This window comes from Tiliqua scincoides, chromosome 2 (genome assembly GCF_035046505.1).
Source record: "Tiliqua scincoides isolate rTilSci1 chromosome 2, rTilSci1.hap2, whole genome shotgun sequence".
Lineage (NCBI taxonomy): Eukaryota > Metazoa > Chordata > Lepidosauria > Squamata > Scincidae > Tiliqua > Tiliqua scincoides.
Genome location: NC_089822.1, coordinates 78,340,902 through 78,362,362, shown reverse-complemented (window position 1 = coordinate 78,362,362; position 21,461 = coordinate 78,340,902). Strand labels below are relative to the sequence as shown.

Here is a 21,461-nt window from a genome sequence, read left to right as displayed (position 1 = left end):
TAAAAGAGGTATTTTTGGTTTTACATTCAGGTAATACATTTATGAAATTATTTAGAAACTATTTTCACATGAAGAAATGACTCCCTTTTCTGACCTAAAGATGGTTCTGGCAACACTCCATTTAGCTATTGACTGCCTGGGCCTTTCCTTGCTAAAATAACAACAATTCCTTTTACCTGCATGTGCCAAGTCTCACACTGAGGGGACAGGCTGGGGCATCCCCAGCTGTCATCTCATAACTGTGAGGAACTTCAAAAGAGGGTTATTTACTTCTGATCTTAGGTACCAGTAACTTAAAATACGTAACTGTTACTAAAGTGATAATTTCCTAGTATGCCATCTTCTTGACAATTCTTATTCTAAGCATATCTGCATATGGTTCCATCATTCATCTATATTTGTTTTGTATAAACAGGAATATGTAACTTCAACATACCAGGTAGCATTACTGACACACCTTTCCATCTGCACTCTAGCAATCTTATCTGAGGGATATTTGTACAGTGTCACAAAATACAGTTAAGATCATAGGTCATGTCAGAATGTGCTTTGTATAGCAAAACTTTTAATAAGGAAAATTACAGTCATACAAATGTTAGTATCTGGCTTGTCAGTACTATACTTTTAGAGCAGGGGTGTCCAAACCCTGGCCCTGGGCCACTTGCAGCGCTCAATGACTCCCAATCGGGCCTGCAGCAAGCCTCTGGTCGTCCAGAGACTTGCTGGAGCCTGTGCTGGCCTGATGCAACTGCTCTCAGCGTGACGGCCAACTGTTCGACCTCTCGCGTGACCTGTGGGATGAGGGCTCCCTCCACTGCTTGCTGTTTCATGTCTGTGATGCAGCAGCGGCAGCAAATGAAAGGCTGGCCTTGCTGTGTGCAAGGCCATTTATAGGCCTTGAGCTATTGCAAGACCTTCATTCATTCATACAAGTTCCATCTCTAATATATTCATTTATGTAAATTTATTCAAATTTGAAATGTAAATTAATTCTTTTTTTTCCTGGCCCCCAACACAGTGTCAGAGACATGGTGTGGCCCTCCTGCCAAAAAGTTTGGACACCCCTGTTTTAGAGCATGAAATTATTTGGAGACAATGTGTTTTCTTACCAAACTCCGTATGAGTCTTTATGTGGCTGGACTAGTCTGGAGTATTTGACCATTTCTTTCTCTGTACAAAGGGAAAATCCAGCTTTCCAATGGCTGCTGGAAGGTAACAGGATAATCACTTAAGCAGTGATCCTCTGATGTCATTGTGGGAGGCCAGTAAAAGCGGATTATCTGTGACCCAGATAAAATAATTAGAAATTACTTGGACACTTACAAATAACTGATCTACTAATCTCATTTCCAAAGTTTAAAAAGGTCTGTTTCTCAACATAACACTACCAGATGTTTCAGCTGAACTGCATCCTTTGAAGAGACTAATCTGAAGCCTAATTTTAAGGATTACCTTTGATTGTTTTTTATTTAAAATTCTAAACAGGATGCATTTTCATTTTTCCATATGCTCCTGCAAATGATTAACAAAAACTTAAAGGATTTTTTAAAAGAGTTTTTGCTCAGACCTCAACATGCCATTCAGTGAAAAGCACAAATATAAATATGTCATTATGCAGGTAGCATATTTTGCTTTTTGTACTGTTTATAATGTAATTTGTGTTTCTCCATCTGCTGAAATACTTCTGGGTACATTCTCATAGTTTTGTTTAATAGGTATTTTGCAGTATCCTCAACTGAGTGTGCATTGACTTTAATAATATGATTAATGTTACCAGGCTTTCCTGTTAATTAAATGTTTAAGCGGTATACAGTAGTATGATGGTACTGTTGATTGTACTGTAAATGCTGAACAGTTGGGTGGGGTGACTGAGAATTTCCCTTTGTTTACTCTAGTAGTTTGAGAAGAAAAAGAATAACCATCAGTGGGGGTTGAGACTCTTATATGTATTGTGCATTCAATATTCCTATTAAGTTCTTGCTCATACCTGATATGATGCTACATATCAAAATCCTTTTTGCTTTATATAATAGATTTACATGCTTTCTGAGGATAGAGCAGATTGGTCATTTTGTTGTGAATTTTATTTTTTAAATTGTAGCATAATTGGCTAAAAATTGTGTGGTTCTTTATCGTGCTAACAAGGTAAGAGGCACTTTTTCAAGTGGGTGCTCCTCTTTTTAGCAGGGGAAGAGTAAATGGCCCACCACATCCCAGCAGTGTCTTTTCTAGTGGCTGCCTGCGGGTGCTCTTTTGCATCTTTTTAGATTGTGAGCCCTTTTGGGACAGGGAGCCATTTGTTATTTGATTTTTCTCTGTAAACCACTCTGTGATCTTTTAGTTGAAAAGCGGTATATAAATACTGTTAATAATAATAATTAATAACCACTCAGAATCAAAATTAAAAACCAGAAAATATTCTAAAGTTCCCATTTTGTTCTGCTCACACAGCTTCCCTGATGGCAATGACCTATCCCTTGATTTCAAAGGGAAGGGAAATTCAGCATGTTCAAAAATTCATGTCTCCACTGTAATGAATGAGACAACCTTTACACAGAGCAGCTTCGTGCGTCCATCAAATTGTCCACAGAGTATAGGATTCCAGAGTTTATTATTTTTTGGGCATTATATTAACATTATTTATATACCGCTTTTCAACTAAAAGTTCACAAAGCGGTTACAGAGAAAAATCAAATAACTAAATGGCTTTGGTAAATGGTAGTTTACCATTTCTCTTCAGTGAGCTATCATAAAGTATGTTGTGCATATAGTAAGTATTATCATCTTTAACTGCATGTGTGGTTGGAGAATAACAGTCCTAATAGACGAGTTCTCAATAAGCTCCAGTTCGTTTTCTTTCATTATACTTCACTGATTAAATACGTTTGATCAGAATTTTTAATTAGTCTGTTTACATTCTCTTTGACAATATTTTGTAATATGGCATTAAATGTTAATAGCAACATAATGCAAACATTAATTGTATTCATAGAATGTTAAGAAAGCAGTTGTAAAATTTGTGACTCAGATGAAAATTTATTATAGATGGATGTTGTGAAGAACCAGTTTTACACCTCACAAAGTGACACTGTAATTTGTAACTGGGGAAAAAAAATTCCAAGCCCAATATGGTTTGGAGTTGATTCCTTGCTCTGTAATATATATCATTTTCATACAACAATAGATCACAAACGGATACAGCTGTAATGTAAAAAGATTTTCATCTCAGCAAATAAGAGTCTTATTATAATTAAGCAAAATATTTTAATCATATGTTTAATCAGATAATCTATTAAATGCTGTTTTGATTAGTTTTAATAATGAGGGCTTTACTTGTTTTTTCAAACTTGCTAGAAATGTAATCAAAGGCAGTATTAATCCTTGTAATTAAGTTTTAGCAGAGGAACAATCAGGATCAGGGTAGCATGTCAGTGTTCTTCTAAGACAAACATAGCCTGCACCTGCATATATTATAATGCAAAATAATTATACCATGTATTTTTTTTGTTTTGTTTTTGTTGGGACTTGGTATCAGATTGGCCCTTTCTCAGTATTCAGCATGGCGCTATGAAGGCCCACCTTGTCTTTGACACTTATCCTGCTCCATCCTAGAGACTCTGAGCTTAAAATCAGTGAATTATTTATTGAAACGAATGGAAGTTATGCTGTTGTGATGAAGGCTAGGTGATTTTATAAATGCTGTTGACAACTGAAATCACATCCTAGCCCTAAAGGAATTTGTATAGTCTATTCTGTAAGTGGGAAATTGTTCTAAAACCTGCTAATTACTGATCAAGGGCCAAGTCATACATTGCTTTGCCTATGTAACACGGCCTGGTCTCTGTGCCCCCAACTAACCCCATTTTTATACAGCAACCTGGCGGGCTGTGAGTGATCCTGCAGCAGGGTGTTGGGAAGCTTTAGAACTTGCTGATCAGTGCCCCCCAATTACCATGTTAAAGAAAAAAATTGATTCCACTGAATTCATTATGTGCCTTCATGTACATAATTTCTATATGTATAAAACTACTTTAAAAAACTATACGATATAAAAGTATAAAACTAAGAATGCTTAACTATGCAGTTCTCTGCATGTCTACTCAGAAGTAAGTTCCATGCTTTGAATGGGACTGAGGGCCCAATCCTATTCAGACTGTGCTGGCCCAGTGCTAGTGCGCAGTGTTGCAAATGTGCCATAAGGTCTGGTGTGGATGCTGGCTCAGCACAAGGCAGCTCTGAGCCAGAGGAAGGGGGACTGCTACCCAGAGCTCTGGGTGAGCACCGCATGGTGGAAAGGTAAGTCTCGGGGGGGTAGGCGTTCTGGGGTGGGGGGAGAGTAGGGGAAAGTGTGGCAGGGGAGGGAGCCGGGTGAGAGAAGAGTGGAGATGGCGGCAGGTTCTGCTGCCATATCCTAACCCTCCTCCCGGCCTGGGACATCCAACCCGGGTCTCCTTGAATCTGCACCCACTCAATAGCAGGCGCAGATCCAAGGAGACCCATCATGGCTGCCTGGGGATTAGATGAGTAGACCTTGCACTGCTTCCCAGTCCCATGGGCTGCAACGGTAGCCATTTGGCACCACTGCAGCCGTGGGTACTGGGCTGCCGCAGGATTCGGCAGTTACTTCATTGAAAGAATGAAATTTTATGCACAAGTACTTGGGAGTAAGTTCCACTAAACCGATTCCTTATTGTTCACTTATGAACTTATGACCTCTTCCCTACACAAAACAATGTTCATTAGTCCTCATATTTTGTAATGTTTCCAACTGTCCAGCTCTTTCATTTTAGTTCACTTTAACTGTTCAGCGGTTTTTGGTCTCTTCCATTTTGCGTCATATGCAGATTTCTAAAAGCCATTAATCAAACACTCCTGAGCCCAATACTGACCCCTTGCAGACAGTTCCTGGATTGGCCTTTGCAACCTGGCAATGAATTTATTGTTACCCATACAGTACAGCTGTTTAAACCAATTGTGTATCCATCACACAGAAGTTTCTTTCATTTCAGCATTCTTAGCCACACTTATGAGTCAATCATATGAGACTATTTCAAAAGCACTGCTACAGTTGTTACCAATTGTAATTGCAAATCAATTACTTCCTTAAGTAAAGTGTCTTGGCACAGTTTTCTCTAATCACTTCCAATATTGAAGATACATTTTAAAGGGATTCAGACTCTGCTTTCATTACTATTCCAGCTCTGTTTATTACTTGTTGAAGATGTATTTCAGCCGTGCCACCTCAAGCTGTGATCTCCTCAAATGTACTGGGTTAAGCAGGGTCATTCTAGGTCGGTATTTAAATACAAGGCTACTAGAGAAGGCGTAAACACCACAGGAAATATTATTGGCGATTCAGAAAGCGAAACATTTCTTTCTGAGCTGGTAGTGAATCAATCAATACTGTGAAAGGCTGTCATGCTGTTGGATATGTGAGATAGATCTAGATGTAAGATAGGTCTTGTCCATCTGCATCTTTTTATTTGGGTCCTTCTTACAATAGTAAAGATAAACATCTGCTGCTATAGTTAGGCATAGCTATATTGTTCTTGCCTACATTTCCTTAAATCTTTCCAGCTGTCTGGATGTGATCATCTTTTAGATGTATTGTTTCTTCTACATACCTGATGCTGCATAGTTGGGAAGACTAATCTTAGTCTTAGCCCCATGCGGCTTATCCCCATGAATAGCCCCATGTATGAGGAGAAGACACACAGTAGGGCAGTGGTTCCCAAACTGTGAACCATGGTTCCCTGGTGAGTAGCAGAAACCATCTACGGGAGCCTCGTGAAAAACCCACTGCTCTGTACGATGTATAGGATGGTAGCCCTAATGGGGAACTGCAGCCAGTGGCCCAGTAGGTCAAAGGAGTTGCCAGTCAAAAAAGTTTGGGAACCACTGCAATAGTTATTTTCCAATTTCTCACCACCACCACTAGTTGCACTGTATTACAGGTGTATGCTGGACAGACGCCCAACCCTTGAGCAGCTTTTGTAAGGAGACATGATGTTTACAGGACAAAGGGAGGCCAGAAAAGTCCCAGTTTATGTACAATGTTTCCGATGTGGCTATTTGGATGTTATATATATATATATATATATATATATATATATATATATATATATATATATTGCTACTGAAAAATGTTAGCTACATAACAAAATTCGAATATCTCGCTAACTGAACTGCCAACTTGCTTAAATCTTTCTTTCTTTCTTTCTTTCTTTCTTTCTTTCTTTCTTTCTTTCTTTCTTTCTTTCTTTTTAAATCACTGCCAGAAAATGCCTAAGTAAGAGTTTTGACAAAACCGAGGGCAGGAGTTCCAGAAATGGAAGTGCTGCAGAGGACGTACTTCTAATGACTCGTTAGCATCTTTATATGATGTACAGAGTGCGTTACTTAGGGGATATTCTTGACTTTTCTTGGCATTCATAATGATATGTAGAAATAGGGTAGAAATACTGGCTTAATTATTAGTTTATATGAATAAAAGCTACTAAAATTATGACAAAATCAACACGTCTGAATTTGCACCTAAAACCTATTTCAAATACTCACATATATTTCATGATAAAGGAATATGATTATCAGTCTTGGGCTTGTGATTCAGTCTTTTTCTCCATAATCCTGCACTCCAGAAAGTAATGTTTACTAATGCAGCTAGGGTTAAGAAAAGCAAATGGTTTACATGAGTAAAAGAAACTATTGAAAAAGGGATGCAAGTCAGCTGTCCATCATTTGTGATGAGGCACAAATAGCTGGGAAAGGGAATGAGATGGGCATTTTCAGTTTTGGATTGCAATTCACTTTTCTACACTTTTTGGTATCAGTGTGCTATGTAAAAGGGAAAAGTTTATTTGGCTACAATCCTTGACAGCCACAGGCAGGGGAGAAGTGAGAAGAGAAGTGCGTGTGTGGGTGGAAGCGTTTTGAAATTTTTTCTTATGGCTGGACTGGCAAGCCATGTTGAAATGGAAAAGTAATCTGCTCATTTTACCAGGTGGGAGGCTGCAATGAAAAACATTCAAAATATCTCTAAAAGTGCCGTTTTTCTTACGGAAAATGTTTGTGTGACCTCTAGTTGCATTTTAAAGCATTGTTATTCATAAATGTGTCATATAACATTAATAAACAAACAATTCAACTGTATTCTCTAGTGTGTGTGCTGTTTGTATGTTGTTTGGCTGTGTGCATTTTATATACGATCTCTTTGATATATATTTTCACAAGACAGGATTTTTCATCCTCATCAGGAGAAAGACTAATTAAGAATTTATTTTTCTCTATACCAGGACACTACAAGTATAGAAAAACTGGCAAACTGTTGCGAAGAAATGTAAGTTTCTCTGCCTGGGTTTGTTAAAAGCTTAATGCAGTTAAAATACTAATATATGTGACACGACACTGAAGGCGCTAATGAAGGCTATGCATGGCTTTTTGTGTTTTTGTTTTTGCAGTGACTAACACAGTCCTTTCATACAAAATAGCAACAGATTATTCTTTCCTATCTAATGCCATTGAAATGATGTTTTCCAAGCACAGGCCAGAAAGATTTGTTGTCCTGTTTTGTTGGCAAACACTGTGCTGACCATGAGGATCATCTTAGCATTAAGACTGCTTTCGGTTGATACAGATGCAGTTCGTGCTTCTCATAGTTAAGTCTCAGCTGCATGCCATAGTGAAAGAAAAGCTGAGCTTGTGGTGCTGGGACGCAATTCATCAGAGTCGAGTAATGGATCCCCAGCCAACCTGTATTGTTCTAGTTGACTGAAGTGCACCATGGGAGTGCTGTCTTTCACTAATAATGCTGTCGTCTGTAGATCGAGACCCCGAAAGCCATGGCAGCAGACCTTCTCAGAAGTTTTTGGCACTCGTTGGAAGATCCTGTGGCTTATTCCTTTCAGGCAGAGACAACCACTGCGAATTCCCTACCACTTTGCCAATCACGTCTAAACAGATGGATGGTGGGCACAGATGGGTCCTCCATGCTGGAAGTGCGTTGCAGGTTTTGTGATAATAGAACTATGACAGTCCTCAAGTCAATTAAAATCTACCCACCAATCTAAGACGTCACAATGTGCCCCAGGCTTTATTTTAATAATAGTGATCTTGATTCCGTTGTGGGATTAATGCACATTTCACTGTTTACTTTTAAAGTGTACTTACTTTCAAATTAGCTTTTCAGAGGAATTACTTTAGTATTTGACACAAAACACAATGTTTGATGTACAAATGTTACAAAATTTTGTTTTGATACTGGATAATATTATTACATGTTTTAGTAGAAACACTGGCATTTGCACAGATGATTTGTCTTGTCTGCCTTGAATTTTTTAATTCTTTTTTTAAATCAATACTACTCACTGGGTTATGCAGAGATGCTTTTTCTGCAAATCTGGTTAGAAATCTACAATGCTGCCTCCTGTGTATGATGCATGATATTAATTGAGCAGCTCGTTACTCAAAAAAGGTGGCATTTTAACAGTGGAGTTTTTTTATTTAAGAAAGGGCAATTTTTGTGTCTTATGTCCTCAGTTTTATACAATATGTTTTATTCTTATGTAAAACGAGAACCACTACCCGAACCCACTATTAGAGTGGGTGGAAAGGAAGAAAAACTACTGGTGTAAGCAGTTTCTTTCCTGTTCTTTGTAATGCAATAATTATATCCCTATGTGGTAGATGTGTATTAGAAATGCATATTTTTAGAAAATGTGGGCCATGATCCAACCAAAGTTGCTCACTTTTTAAGTCCCATTAATTTCAGTGGGAGCATTATGCTTAAATCATTTGTTTTAAAATAAGTGAAACAGTTAACACAATCCTGTGTATGTACACGTGGAAGCAAGTAATATTACATTCAGTGGAATTTACTTACCAGATAAGTGTGTAAAGCATTGCAACCTTAGAAGTGGTTAACTTTGGTTGGACTGTGCTGATAAGTTTCACTAATCACTATAATATATCGGTATAAATATAAATATATAAAATAATGTGTTGTCTCTAATTGTTTTGTATAATCACTGCTAGAAATACTTAGAATTTCAGGTGTTTATATATTGGGTAATATATGTGGGAGATATTTTTTAAAGTAGTATTTATATAGTAAATATGGATGTTAAACATAAGCATTAGCTACCATGTCCAGGACTGTTCTTTTAATAAGTTCAGTAGGTTTATGGAGGTGAGATGAAGCAGATATGTCCATATGACTTAAGAATAGAACTGGTCCAAATGGTGAACTGAATCATAGATGATTCTTCTGTTTCAAGATGTATGTCAGTTGTACAGAGCTATGTCTACATTTATGGCCAAATCCTAACCCACTTTCCAGCACTGGCATAGCTGTGTCAATGGGACATGTGCTGCATCCTGCAGTTGGGGGGCACTCACAGAGGCCTCCTCAAAGTAAGGGAATGTTTGTTCCCTTACTTAGGAGCTGCATTGTCCTTATGTCAGAAAGCAAGTTAGGATTGTGCCCTTGGCAAAGTAATTCACTGTTAGAAGGAGACATGCTTTTCCAAAGACTTATCTCAAAGAGCAAAACCAACAGCATGTGCTCTGTGACTTAGTTCTATGAGTGAGTGGATGAGAACTGAAGCTCCTAGAGTCAGGTGGTAGTTTTGTAAACAACACTGGTTCAATGGCACTGTGTTGTGGCCCCAATTTTTCTGCTGGCCTGGAAGCAGCTATCTACATGGCTGTCCTGGTGCTTTTCCCTATCCTGTCCTTGTCACACTCTTCTCCATCAAGTGTTGTCAAACAGGACTACCACTTATCCGAAAGTGAAGTAACTTGCCACAGCTTTCTTTAAAGTCATTGTGCCTACTTGAGCTGCATGTGCCATCCATATGAGGCCAGTAGTTCATGGGATGGTGACGGCAAGTAGGATAAAGCCAGCTGATTCTTTTGAACTTCTCATGTGTTAAATCTGCATTTAGGCCCAAGTTAGGCCCACACAGCACTCCCATGGACAAAGCACTTATGTAATTGTGCACACAGTTGGTAGCACATATAAAAGATGCACATAAGCTACCTGTGGCCCGTGTGCAAGTGTGCAAATATTGCTTATAACATGGCTCGGTATGTTTTCTTTCTTTTCCCTTTTTAAAAAATAATAGTTCTGGTGTGTGCCCTAAATGGAGTAAAACTGTATCAGGAAAATAGGGGGCATTAACACTTAAAACCCACTGCAGTTTCCTTCCCAATTGCCACAACACCATTACTAGCTACGTGTGCTGTTTAATTAGAAAAAAATCTTCCACTGGCATGCAACAGAAGGGTTTTTTTTCTTAATTAAAATAACATATGGAAGAGCTATGATTGGGACTGGAACCATGACAGGAGCAAAGTGTTAGAGCCTCCTTACACCCCTGCTGTAGTTTCACCCCATTTTCGGGTAACATATACTTTGGCCTAAAGGTGGCACATACAGTAAGTGCCCATGTTAGATTCATGGAATGCCCATAGGTGTAGGTTGTCCATTACAGTTTCAGTTTTAAATCATGCATTTGTTAAAATAGTACATGCCATTGTGTTTGTTATCTGATAAAGCCAAGCTATAAATATCAGGCTGCCTGATAACTGCCTTGTATCACATAATCTGCTCAGAGGTCTTGCTAGAAGTTAGTTAGTCCATCCTTTCTAGCCCTTTACAAAAACAAAACCAATTGACCCTAAAGTATATCTGAGAGATGACTATATAAACTTTCAGTTAATGGCTATTACTTTTAAAACAGTAAGCACATGTACTTGTAGTATATATTAGGCAATGGTCCGTGCTTTGCTCAGACTCACTTATGTTTCCACCCCCATCCTAAACATTCATGTCTGCAGTTTTGCTTGCATTACCATCATAATTACTATGAGCTAGTAATTACTTTGTGTTTTGCAATGGTGTTCTGGTACATTCATCATTTTTTTCATATTGAGAACTTTTGCACTTTGTATATAGCATTGAGCAAATCAGGCTTTTAAGAAACATTAAATTAAAAAATTGTGGAATTCCCCAATGTAATTTGTTTAGCCAAGAGATTAGAGTGATAGAAGCCATTATGATTCTTGGACCTAATTAGTATATAAGTTTTGTTGCTTTTAAGGAATGTAGTTCTTGCTTTACTTTCTTTGCTAAGGTCATTGGAATTGGCTGCTTTAACTTCATTTACCACATTTTTTAAATTAATTGAACAGCTGCTGTATGGAGAAATGCTAATCATTAATATTTATTTTAAAAACATATTCAGAGCAGTGGCACTTAAAGCTAAACACTTAACACATTGACTGTTTACTGTTTTCTCATTATTGCCTATTGCACCCTCTTGTGATGCTGAAAATGTGAGCAAAGATGACAAATACAAAACTTCCACAAAATCTAAATATAAGGTAATCTTGAATGTACTACTTAAACAAGCTAATTACGGCCAAAAACTGTGGCATACTTTCAGAACTGGAGAGAGCCTTCCTTCTCTTGTTCTCAAAGTGCCCTCTCTTGGTTGATTTGCGTAATGACATTGGCACAGACCCTTGAGACATTGGCACATTGGCCCTCTCTTGGTTGATTTGCGTAATGACATTGGCACAGACCCTTGAGTAATGGTGTTGTTCTAGTTTCAGAAAACCAGATTCTGAGTCTCATCATCTTTTCATACATAAATATTGATATTCGTGTCAGAAAAAGTGCTTGTATGACATTGTATGAGTGGTGCAGCAAGTGTCCCATTACCTGGCTTAAGTAAGCAGTATCCACACTGATTTCCCACTCCCATGAAAAACACTGATATTGTCTGCTTGTTTGTGTGTTTGTGCGTGTGGTATTTCTGACATAATTGTTAATATTTCTCTATGTAAAAATAACATGCGTCAATCTTGGGTTGCCTTCCTAAGGTAATTTGGACCAAAATTGCAGGAGGTAGAAATATATGTCAACTACATTAGAAATATCAGGACAATACATATTGAAGCCTGTCACACCACCAGCTTAGATACCGCAACACAATGGCTTCCATGTTAGACAAACACGATGGAGGTCAAACTTTTGTGAGCTTAGGTTGTTAATTTCAATTTGTTACTAATATATTACTGAACACACTCACTGGCAAAAGTTAAGTAAAATGTGATAGCATCTTTTAAAAAGTGTACTTTAACTGTCTAGTGCTCTTCTTTATCCCACATAGAATGTACACTGAAATGGTCAGTTTAGAGGAAGTGGGAAGTTTAGTATTTGTGCTGGGATATTAATGCTGTATTCTATCGATATTCCTGTGGGTTCTTTTCATAATTACTAAATTGCAGCTTTAAATCCTAGGAAATGCCTTTCCTGGTGGATCTGAAAGATAACATTAGGATAATAAAATAAGAGATTAGTTCGAACAAAATGTGTTTTAATATGACTGGTGCAGCTGCTTCATTTTCTCTCCTGTTTTGCATCTGTGCCGTTTTTGGTTTTAATCTCTTAATTTTTGGATGACTGAATTGAGGTACTTTGAAAGTGCACAATGTTCACTGAATGCTGTACATTAACCATTGAAAACAAGGCAGCTTTTTGAAAATGCCTGTCTTTTGGCACCTAAAATATTTTGTGTGTGTGTGTGTGTGTATTTTCCAGGCAGAATTAGTAATTACGTTTGGTATAGGAATAATATTTTAATACTTTTATTTATTATTCTATCACCAAAGTAACAGCTACAGGGAAATGACCATCACTACCACTGTCCTGATATGTTCTGTCATTGGACATTTTAGATCTTCTATTTTCTGAGTGACTTATGGGACCGCTCTGGTACTTAAGCAGTGCTTTAACTATGCTATATGTCTGTCATTCTCATTGTACATTAGGACTTCCACTGTCCAAATCTGTACTATGTGAAATTGTGATTTGACTTCATCATTCAGTGAGTATGATCTCTGCTTCCAGAAGTTGGCAGTGCCAGACCATCAAAGCCAATTAGTGAGTGAGGAGGATCCAGGAAGGCCGTCTTCAGTTTTATGGGCAGCTGTCTAGAGATGAAGAGGGGTGGACAGACTAGTCTGCAGTATGCCCAGCAACTACAGTGAACATAATTACAGTGTTGGACTGTACTGTTTGCTGAGTTTCTGAGAACTAGCATATTAGTGCACTGCATCACTCGCAGCTCTGATAAATGAATTAGGCGTGCGCACCCCTCAGTTGCTGGAAGCTGGGTAATGTTGCCCTCCTATAAGGACCACAGTAGGTCAGGAATGCAGCTCTGCATATCCTCCAGTGCACTCTGGGTAGCGTGTATGTAAGACAAGTGGTAAGGCTCCATGTATTGCATGTGTGTGTTGGATCAGGATACTGTGTATGTATAGGAAGACTCTTGTCCTGTTACTACCAGTTGGCTTGCACAAGAGCCCCACACCATGGCTTCTGGAGGTACTGGACAATCCAGTTGTAATCCCTGTGTTAACATTACCATATCAGCATGATCACTGTCAAAAGCTACCCCCTCCCCAATTTTTCAGGAATCTGAGTGGGAAATGTAGTATAATTTATACAGAATCATAATCAGATGTATATAATATGCTAGCAAAATTCAGAGGAAAGTGTTATAATTGGAATTGCATGATAGAGAAGATATGCAAACAACTGTGCTTCTTTTAACTTTTTGTATCAGTAAGAAAAATTATCTTTTCACTAAATAACCAATGCCATGGGCTATATTTATAACTGAAAATTGCATTCCAATCTTGTAAAGATGTAATGCTCTGACCTTAGTGACAAGAGCCCAGATGAGCCAAACCACTCAGGTACAGTCTATCTTTCTGGCCATTTCCATATACATTCCCAAATCTATGTATTCCAAATTTGATGGGCACCTCACTAATAAACTCAAGATTTCACACTGAGTTTCACCAAAGAATGAACAATTGGTGTGCTTATATCTGTTTGGGTGTTTTATACTTTAGCATGCAGAGCTTTTGTAATGCTGGATTTGTTGTATCAAACTCTGTTAAACATATTTAAATATTTGAATCTTGTCAGCCTGGTTGGATTTTAGTGTCTGTTTTTTAAAATCCTCTTGAATTAATCCAAGGATTGATGTGTTAAGTACTACACCATTGCTACTGATGCAATGCCTGAGAAAGGTGGGCAGAGCCACCTTCTGTTTTGCAGAACATCCTATCCTCTATCCAAAAGTTGTGACTGGTGTTATTTGCATAGCCTCTGTACTTAAGATCAAGTCACAGTACTGATTCTAGAATAAGTGGTCTCTTCTCACTAGCCCTAGGACCTCTATGTTGGATCCGGCACAGCAGCACAAAGAGTTGGGTCATGTGATAGAATGTTCTGAAACCTATTTTAAGTTTAGAAGATAGTTCCTGTCCAGACTTCAGCTTTGGGCAGTGGACAGGCAGTCTGATTCTGTGCGCATTCCCTTTAGAGTAATGTCTGTAGTGTTAAGTGGCATTGGTTTCCCAATAAGTATATAAGAGGTGCAATTTATAATTTAGGGTGCAATCCTATCCTGCACTGGAACAGACAAGCCAGGAGGCTTGCCGTGTATCCAGTGTAGAATACTGGCCATAAGCAGCTCAGCAGGAGGTAAGGGGAAACATTTTCCTTTACCTGCTGGTAAGGGCTGCTGGCCCCTATGGGTCTCCTCAGACTTGTGCCACCTCTTGAGGTTTTTTAAAAAATCAAGTTAATTCCATCAACTCACAGGGCAATTCAGCAAATGTTACTGACACATGCAGCACAATCCTGTCTTGCGCTGGAACAGGCAAACCAGGAGGCTTGCGCTGTATCCAGCGTGAGATAGGGCACCAAAGTGGCTCAGCCAGGTGTAAGGGGAAACTCTTCCTCTTACCCCCATGTAAACCACTTCAGCCCCTATGGGTCTTTTCAGACTTGTGCCACCTCAGGAAGTGCCACCTCAGGAGGTGGCATAAGTCCGAGGAGAGTGGAGCGGCTTCAAGCCGCTCTGCGCTGCTCGGGGAATGAGGTTGGGATCCGGCATAATGGCCAGGTCCCAGCCCTGCCTCCCGCTCCCCACCAATGCAAGGCCCACCAGCTTGGCTGACACAATGCTCCTCAGAAGAGTTGGTGCAGAGGCTGGATGCAGTCTCCACGGGCTGGCGTGCCTCCGCGCACCAGCCCAGCCAACTCTGGAGGAGCATCATGCAACCTTCCTGGGCCGGTGCAAGGGATTTGCACCAAGGGCAAGCTAGGATTTTGCCCTTAGTAAGTTTTAAGAATAAATTAAAACAGCACTTGCCAACTGTGATTGCTACTCCATGTACGCTGTACTGTGACGTGATGCTCCCTATCGTGCTGCAGTGCCTTATTGGGGACCCACAGAGGCTGTTTCCAGGTTGCACCAGGCCTGTGACCCACTTCACTGGTCTCTGCGGGCCCCAGAATGCCCCAAGGAAGCGACTTCCAGTTTGCAGATGCAACTTCCAATTTACTTCCACAAGCAGAAATTGCTTTTGGTTGCTTCCACGGAATATTCTGGCCCTCAAGGAGGCCAGTGGAGTGGGTTGCAGGCCCAGCACAACCTGAGAACAGCCCCCGAGGACTTCCAATAAGGCATTGCAGTGCTACATACAGTGAGCATTTGTATGTGCAACCTCCTGATTTTAGAAATGGGCTATGTCAGAATGCCAGATGCAAGGGAGGGCACCAGGATGAGGTCTCTTGTTATCTGGTGTGCTCCCTGGGGCATTTGGTGGGCCGCTGTGAGATACAGGAAGCTGGACTAGATGGGCCTATGGCCTGGTCCAGTGGGGCTGTTCTTATGTTCTTATGTACAGTGAGCATCACGAGGATGAGTTGGGTTGTGGTGCTAAAATGTTTGGGAACCATTGAATTAAAATGACAGAGGAGAAATTGGTTACTAGAAGGATATACCTATGAAAATGCAAGGTGCACTTGGCAGTACAGTTATTAATCATGTAAATTATATATGGCTAAACTAGGAACTTTTTGTTTCTTCTGTATATGTAGAAGTATATTTTAAATAACCCTGAGAAGTGAATATCTAATATAGCAAATAAAATTAATTGTTCTTGCATTACAAATTTGCACTTCAGTAGCTGAGAATTAACAAAGGCTTGCATATGGAGACATCATACAGTCGATCAAAACAAGCCATGCTTTATTAAATTACTAATTTTAAAGCATTTCACAGCTCAAGCAAATATAATGTTAGGCTTTAGTGTGTAGCTTTTGATAATGATGAAATGCAACATTGAAACTATTTTTAGTTCTACATATTTAAATTAATTTACTAATCTGATTAAATATAACATTTAGAAATGAAACTGATTTTTAAAAGTTTTGCTTTTGTACCCAAAATGTAGCCACGAATGGAATCCAGCAAATTTGGAATCAATATGCTATTAATGCCAAAGCATTATACTGTTATATCTCTGCGTTTATAGATCAGAGTATTATATGTATTTTGTGTATCTACTGGATCTGTATTGTAGTTCAGACTGTAAATAGACTGCATAATCCATACTAGGAATAACACAAAGCCTCTCTAAAGATAAAAATACTAGTACAACAAAGCCAAACCGTTTGGATGTAGTCCAGCTTCATTAAAATCAATGGGAATTCTGGCCATCTTAAACAGCATGTGAACTCTGGCTTTAAGTCTTTAGGGCTTAAAGTCAGGTTACTTTGTTTGTACAGGTTATTTAAACTTCTAAGTAATGCTGTTAGGGATACAAGCTTGTGCACACTTGTTTGGGAGTCAGTTCCATTGACTTCACAGTGACTCACTTCCCTGACAAATATGCACAGGATTGGAATATAATGTGTATTTTAAGTATGTTACCACTCATACATGCAAAAGTTGCAAGTGGCCATGTTGACTGATTAGAAGCAATTCTAGACTATCAGCGGCGTAAAAACCTTATTGGGACCAACTAAAATGCCACAAAATTGTGAAAAAAATGTTCCAGGTTTCCCAGAATTCTTGTTCAGACTCATTGCTAAGTCAGTGAAAAGGGAGAAGAGGAAAAAAAGTCGGTATGCAAGTCTGTAGTTTGTAATAGTGCAGGAGATTTTACTGCACTATCCTAAGCATGTTTTGTCAGAAGTGAGTCTATTTTAATTCAATGGAACTTTACTTCCCAGAAAATGCGCATAGGGTTGCAGTCTTAAAAGTGTGATGGGCGAACAACAGGTTTAAGGTTAGCAATGTTTGTCATGCTGCTACAGGGCATTGTTGTTTTTTGTCTTGATTTGCACATTTGTCAAACATCAGGGCAATTATGTGTTCTTCCAAAATGAGAGGTAAGTACTGTTGCAGTACTCTATTACGGGGCAAATGAAATGGTGTATATACCTTTCCAGAATGAACAATTGGACACATCATCACCCCTAATAACTTTGGAGAGTGATGGGCTTAAAATAGGACATTTGACTTTAATAAACTTGCCTCAGGTTGCTAATATCCTACCTATAGCAATGAGGACAAGATCTGTTATCTAACAAGGCAAATCCAAAACTTAAGTAGAATAGCTAGGATTTCCAAACATCACTCCTTGAAAGGAATGTGTATAGTATTAATAGTTCTTGAATTTAAAGCTAACAGTACTTGCTTCTGAACTGGTAGATCAAGTACAGATCTTGGAAAATATCTGAAGGTGAAGGATCTGAGCCTGGTTCATGAACAGTGGTCATAACCTCTCTCAGGTTAGAACCTCTCTTCTGTTTGAGTATCTGTGTGCTTGTATCTACTTCCTTACAGTCCAGTCCTAATTTGCCGGCTCTGAGTATAGCAAACATGCCATAAAGCACGTTTGTGCCTACTTGAGAGCTGGCAGTGCCGGCACAAAGATGTGCACCAGTCTGCTGGCACCAGATCCATTCCCCCACAACCTGCACAGGTAAGATTGCACCAGGTGATGTGGGAAGGGGTGGTGGTGGTGGTGGAAGAGGGTGTCAGGAGGGAGTTTTTGAAGAGGGGGCAGGGGAAGGGCTGAATGGGAGGTGTATCAGGCCCAAGAGGGGTCAGAATCAGCAAAGGCTTCCTCCACCGTATCCTAACCCCAAGTCCTGGCCTGGACAGCCCTACAGTCTTCCAGGATTTGTGCCAGCTAAATAGCTTGTGCGGATCCAAGAAGCCCCATGGGGTGGCTGGGGCTTTACCCAGGGTAAAGAGAAAAATATCCCCTTACCTCAAGATGACCTCCATGGTGCAAGAACTCTGGATCAAACTCATTAGCAGACTGTAATATGAAAATGTTATTCTCAAGGTAGTCAGAGGATTGGTATTGTGGTAGCTGCGTGTTGGAATTGGGTAGGCACAGTACTTCCTTAATGTACTTGAAGTGGCTTTTCTTTCTCTGTTGTCATATTAAGCCATTTCTGCCCAACGTTGCATATATGTAACAGGGACCAAATGTGTAAACCTGTGGCCTGGATAAAAATTAGTTAAAGATGATATCGGGTCCCTCTTCTAAACAACTTCCATCCTAAGTGCCATAATAAGCTATATTCTGTAATGGCGCATGTGAAATTTTGTAATGAAATGTTTACCATTTTACAGCATATTTCGTCTGTTATCTATCTTCCTTACTACTTTTTCTTCTGTTGTACCTAGGCTACTTCTAAACCACACTGCAAAATTGTTTACATTTGGCTTTGAGAAGATGTCTAATGCTTGTATTTAACTAATAAAGTGTGATTGGAGCTTGATATGTGATACAACTGAAAGATGTGAATGTATAGACAGTATCACCAAATCAGGGGAGACTTGCTGTGCTCTACTGTATAGTAATATCCCAAAATAACATATGTGTCTACTTAATAAATAATATTTTTGTATTTATGTTGATTTTTAATGTAACATTTCTGGTTTTTCTTTATAAATTGTTTGGCGATTTTTTTTACTTCTTTTAACAGGTACTGTATTTTTGGAAATTTTATTTTTAAATAAATATAAACATTGTATGTTTTTTTTCCTTTAAAAATCAGTGTACTGTCTATGGGGAAAATGCTAATATTCCTTATTTGACTATAGTGGATCATGATATACTCTTGAATCATTTGAAAAGGTGGTTAAATTGTCATCTTAAATTCCTTTAGGAGCCACATCTAGAACAAATATGTTGTTAATTTAGATATAAGATTTAAAAAATAAATATTGCACCAGATATAGTTGTGGTGACATTTACAAACTATGATTATGACATAAACACAGAAAGGAGCAGGGTATTGTCATTCCAATTTTTCTCAAAACAATTTGTGTGACTATAAGAGTTTTCTGGGTCTAATAGCTGCTTCACACAAGGTGGTTTTGTACATAAATATTGCTTCCCAGGGATGTATGCCTGACTATTGATACAGCACAATCCTAGGCATGTCTCCTCAGGAGTAAACCTTGTTGGTAGAGGTGTAATTTTTCAGTGATAATGAAATAAAAACACATATCACCGCTTTCTGCAATTCTCGTTTTTGTAAAACCAAACAAAAACTCAAATCTGTGAAAAAAGAAAACCATTTTCTAACACCTAATTGACTCTGTAATGACTGGCTGCATCTGCTGACTATACCACCTATATCACTTACCTAGTACCCTTTTAAAGCCATTATAATTTATAATTCTCATTTACAAAAAATGTATCCTGGGAATAGAAACACATAATACCACTTTCTGCACTTTTTCCTTGGGCAAAATGAAATCTGCAAAAAATATAAACACCTCTACTTATTGGGTTCAAAGGGACATACTCCCAGGTAAATGTGAATGAACTGCAGGACTGCAGACCCAGAGACTAAATACTGGGTTCCATAGTCCTTTGGTATATTGCAGCCAAAGCAGATAGCACACTCTGAAATTCCACATGTAATACTTTCTGCGTATGTTATCATGTGCAATGGCTGCAGGCGGGGCCTCCCTGATGCAAAATGTGTGATGGTACACAGGATCTTCTACAAAGTAGAAGATGGACAGTTCATTTAAGTTTGGAGACCCCTGTGTCCCCTGGAAAGAAGTGTCCATTTAAGAAGTCTTTCATGTGAACCAGCTATACTGTTGCCAGTTCACATTATTACTTAGCCCTACGAACGCATGCATTATCTTTTGCTAATGTTAATTGTCTAAAAGCTATGAATATGCTCCCTATTTCCATTTGTCTGCATTTGCATATCTTCCGCAGAGATTATGTGTGAGCTTGTCTTTTTGTATATTCAACAGTGCTTGGAGGTGAAACATGCATTTTGAGAAGCTGCCAGGTAGTACAGATGAACAAATGCACGCGAACACTGCTGTAGGCTGACCAATTACCCATATGAGCAGCAATTATATTAGTGTGCAAGGGCAATTGGAGGGAAAATTGGACCCTCTGGACATCCAGCTGAGTAAACAGGCTTGAGGAAGGATGGAGGATGTGTTAGTTTGACTAAAATACAGCTAAGCTAATTTTAAAAAAACAACCTGAACTTATAAGCGACAGTGAATTCTTTGTCCACTCTGCTAAAAATATTTTTGTTTAGTTTTCCTTTCCTCAAACTTCCCCTTTGTGAAAAGCATTAGTTTGGGATCAGCCATGACTCTGATTTCAAGGCCCCCATACAGACCCTGTGCACATTCCTTACATGCATTTGGAGATTGTAGGATATGCCTTGCTTGCTTCATTCTTCCTCTTCCCAGGGCAGTTGCTGGTTCTATGGCCACTGTGAGGAGGGCACAGTCCAAGTTTTAAAAGGTGCAAGCATGTGCAGGTGGCAGTGGTGTTTCTCTGCTTGGTTGATAAATGCTACCTTTCCAGGTTCAGCAGCAGCATGCTTCAACATCAGTTGCAGGGAACGATGGCAGGAGAGAGGTATGCCTTCACCTGCTGTTTGTGGTCTTCCCATGGGCAATAGGTGGGCCACTGTAGAAGACTGGATGCTAGACTAGATGGGTTTTGGCATGAGGCAGCAGGTGTCTTCTTATGTTCTTATCAGTAGAGAGATCACAGGACAAATAATCACAGGATAGAAAAATATTGCCCAGACTATCAGCAGGACCTCCGAGAGGAATTTTATCAGGTGGTACAAAGTTTCTTTTGGGCCCCTTCCCAAAGAGTAAGGGGAGGGGTGAAACAGGGTGGTGGGAGGGTCGTGATGGGGGCAGGTGGAAAGGGGACAGGAAGGGGGTGAAATGAAGCAGGGGGAGGGTGGTTATAACCAGAAAAGTCTCTGAAATCCAGGTCTCAGTAGACCTGGCTTCCTGGTTGGCCTGGCCTCTATCTTTCACTCTCCAGGAGGCCAGCTGAGATCCCAGGAAATTTCTGGGTATCAAAACCTACTTCCGCAGCAGCTGTAGTCCCTGAGCTCCTATACACTCCTCCATGGCAAGTGGATTCACAAGCCAAAGAGCTACAGTAGCAGGCCAGTTTCCTTCCAGATTTGACACTGTGTTAAGGAGTATCACGTATGCATTCCTTGGCCTGGCACCTATGGCTTGCACCAGCTGTCACTGCTGTATGGCCTGCAGTAGCAC

At 39.4% G+C, this 21,461-nt stretch overlaps 1 protein-coding gene across 1 annotated transcript in view; it reads left to right on the top strand.

Moving 5' to 3' along the window:
* ZDHHC21 (zinc finger DHHC-type palmitoyltransferase 21) overlaps positions 1 to 8,201 on the top strand; it is a 34,810-nt gene extending 26,609 nt beyond the window's left edge. Inside the window, exons 6-7 of the mRNA XM_066617326.1 lie at positions 7,293 to 7,336; positions 7,821 to 8,201. Coding sequence (XP_066473423.1) covers positions 7,293 to 7,336; positions 7,821 to 7,953 — 177 coding nt within the window. The 3' untranslated portion in view covers positions 7,954 to 8,201. The remainder of the gene's footprint in view (positions 1 to 7,292; positions 7,337 to 7,820) is intronic.
* The last annotated feature ends 13,260 nt before the right edge of the window (positions 8,202 to 21,461 follow it).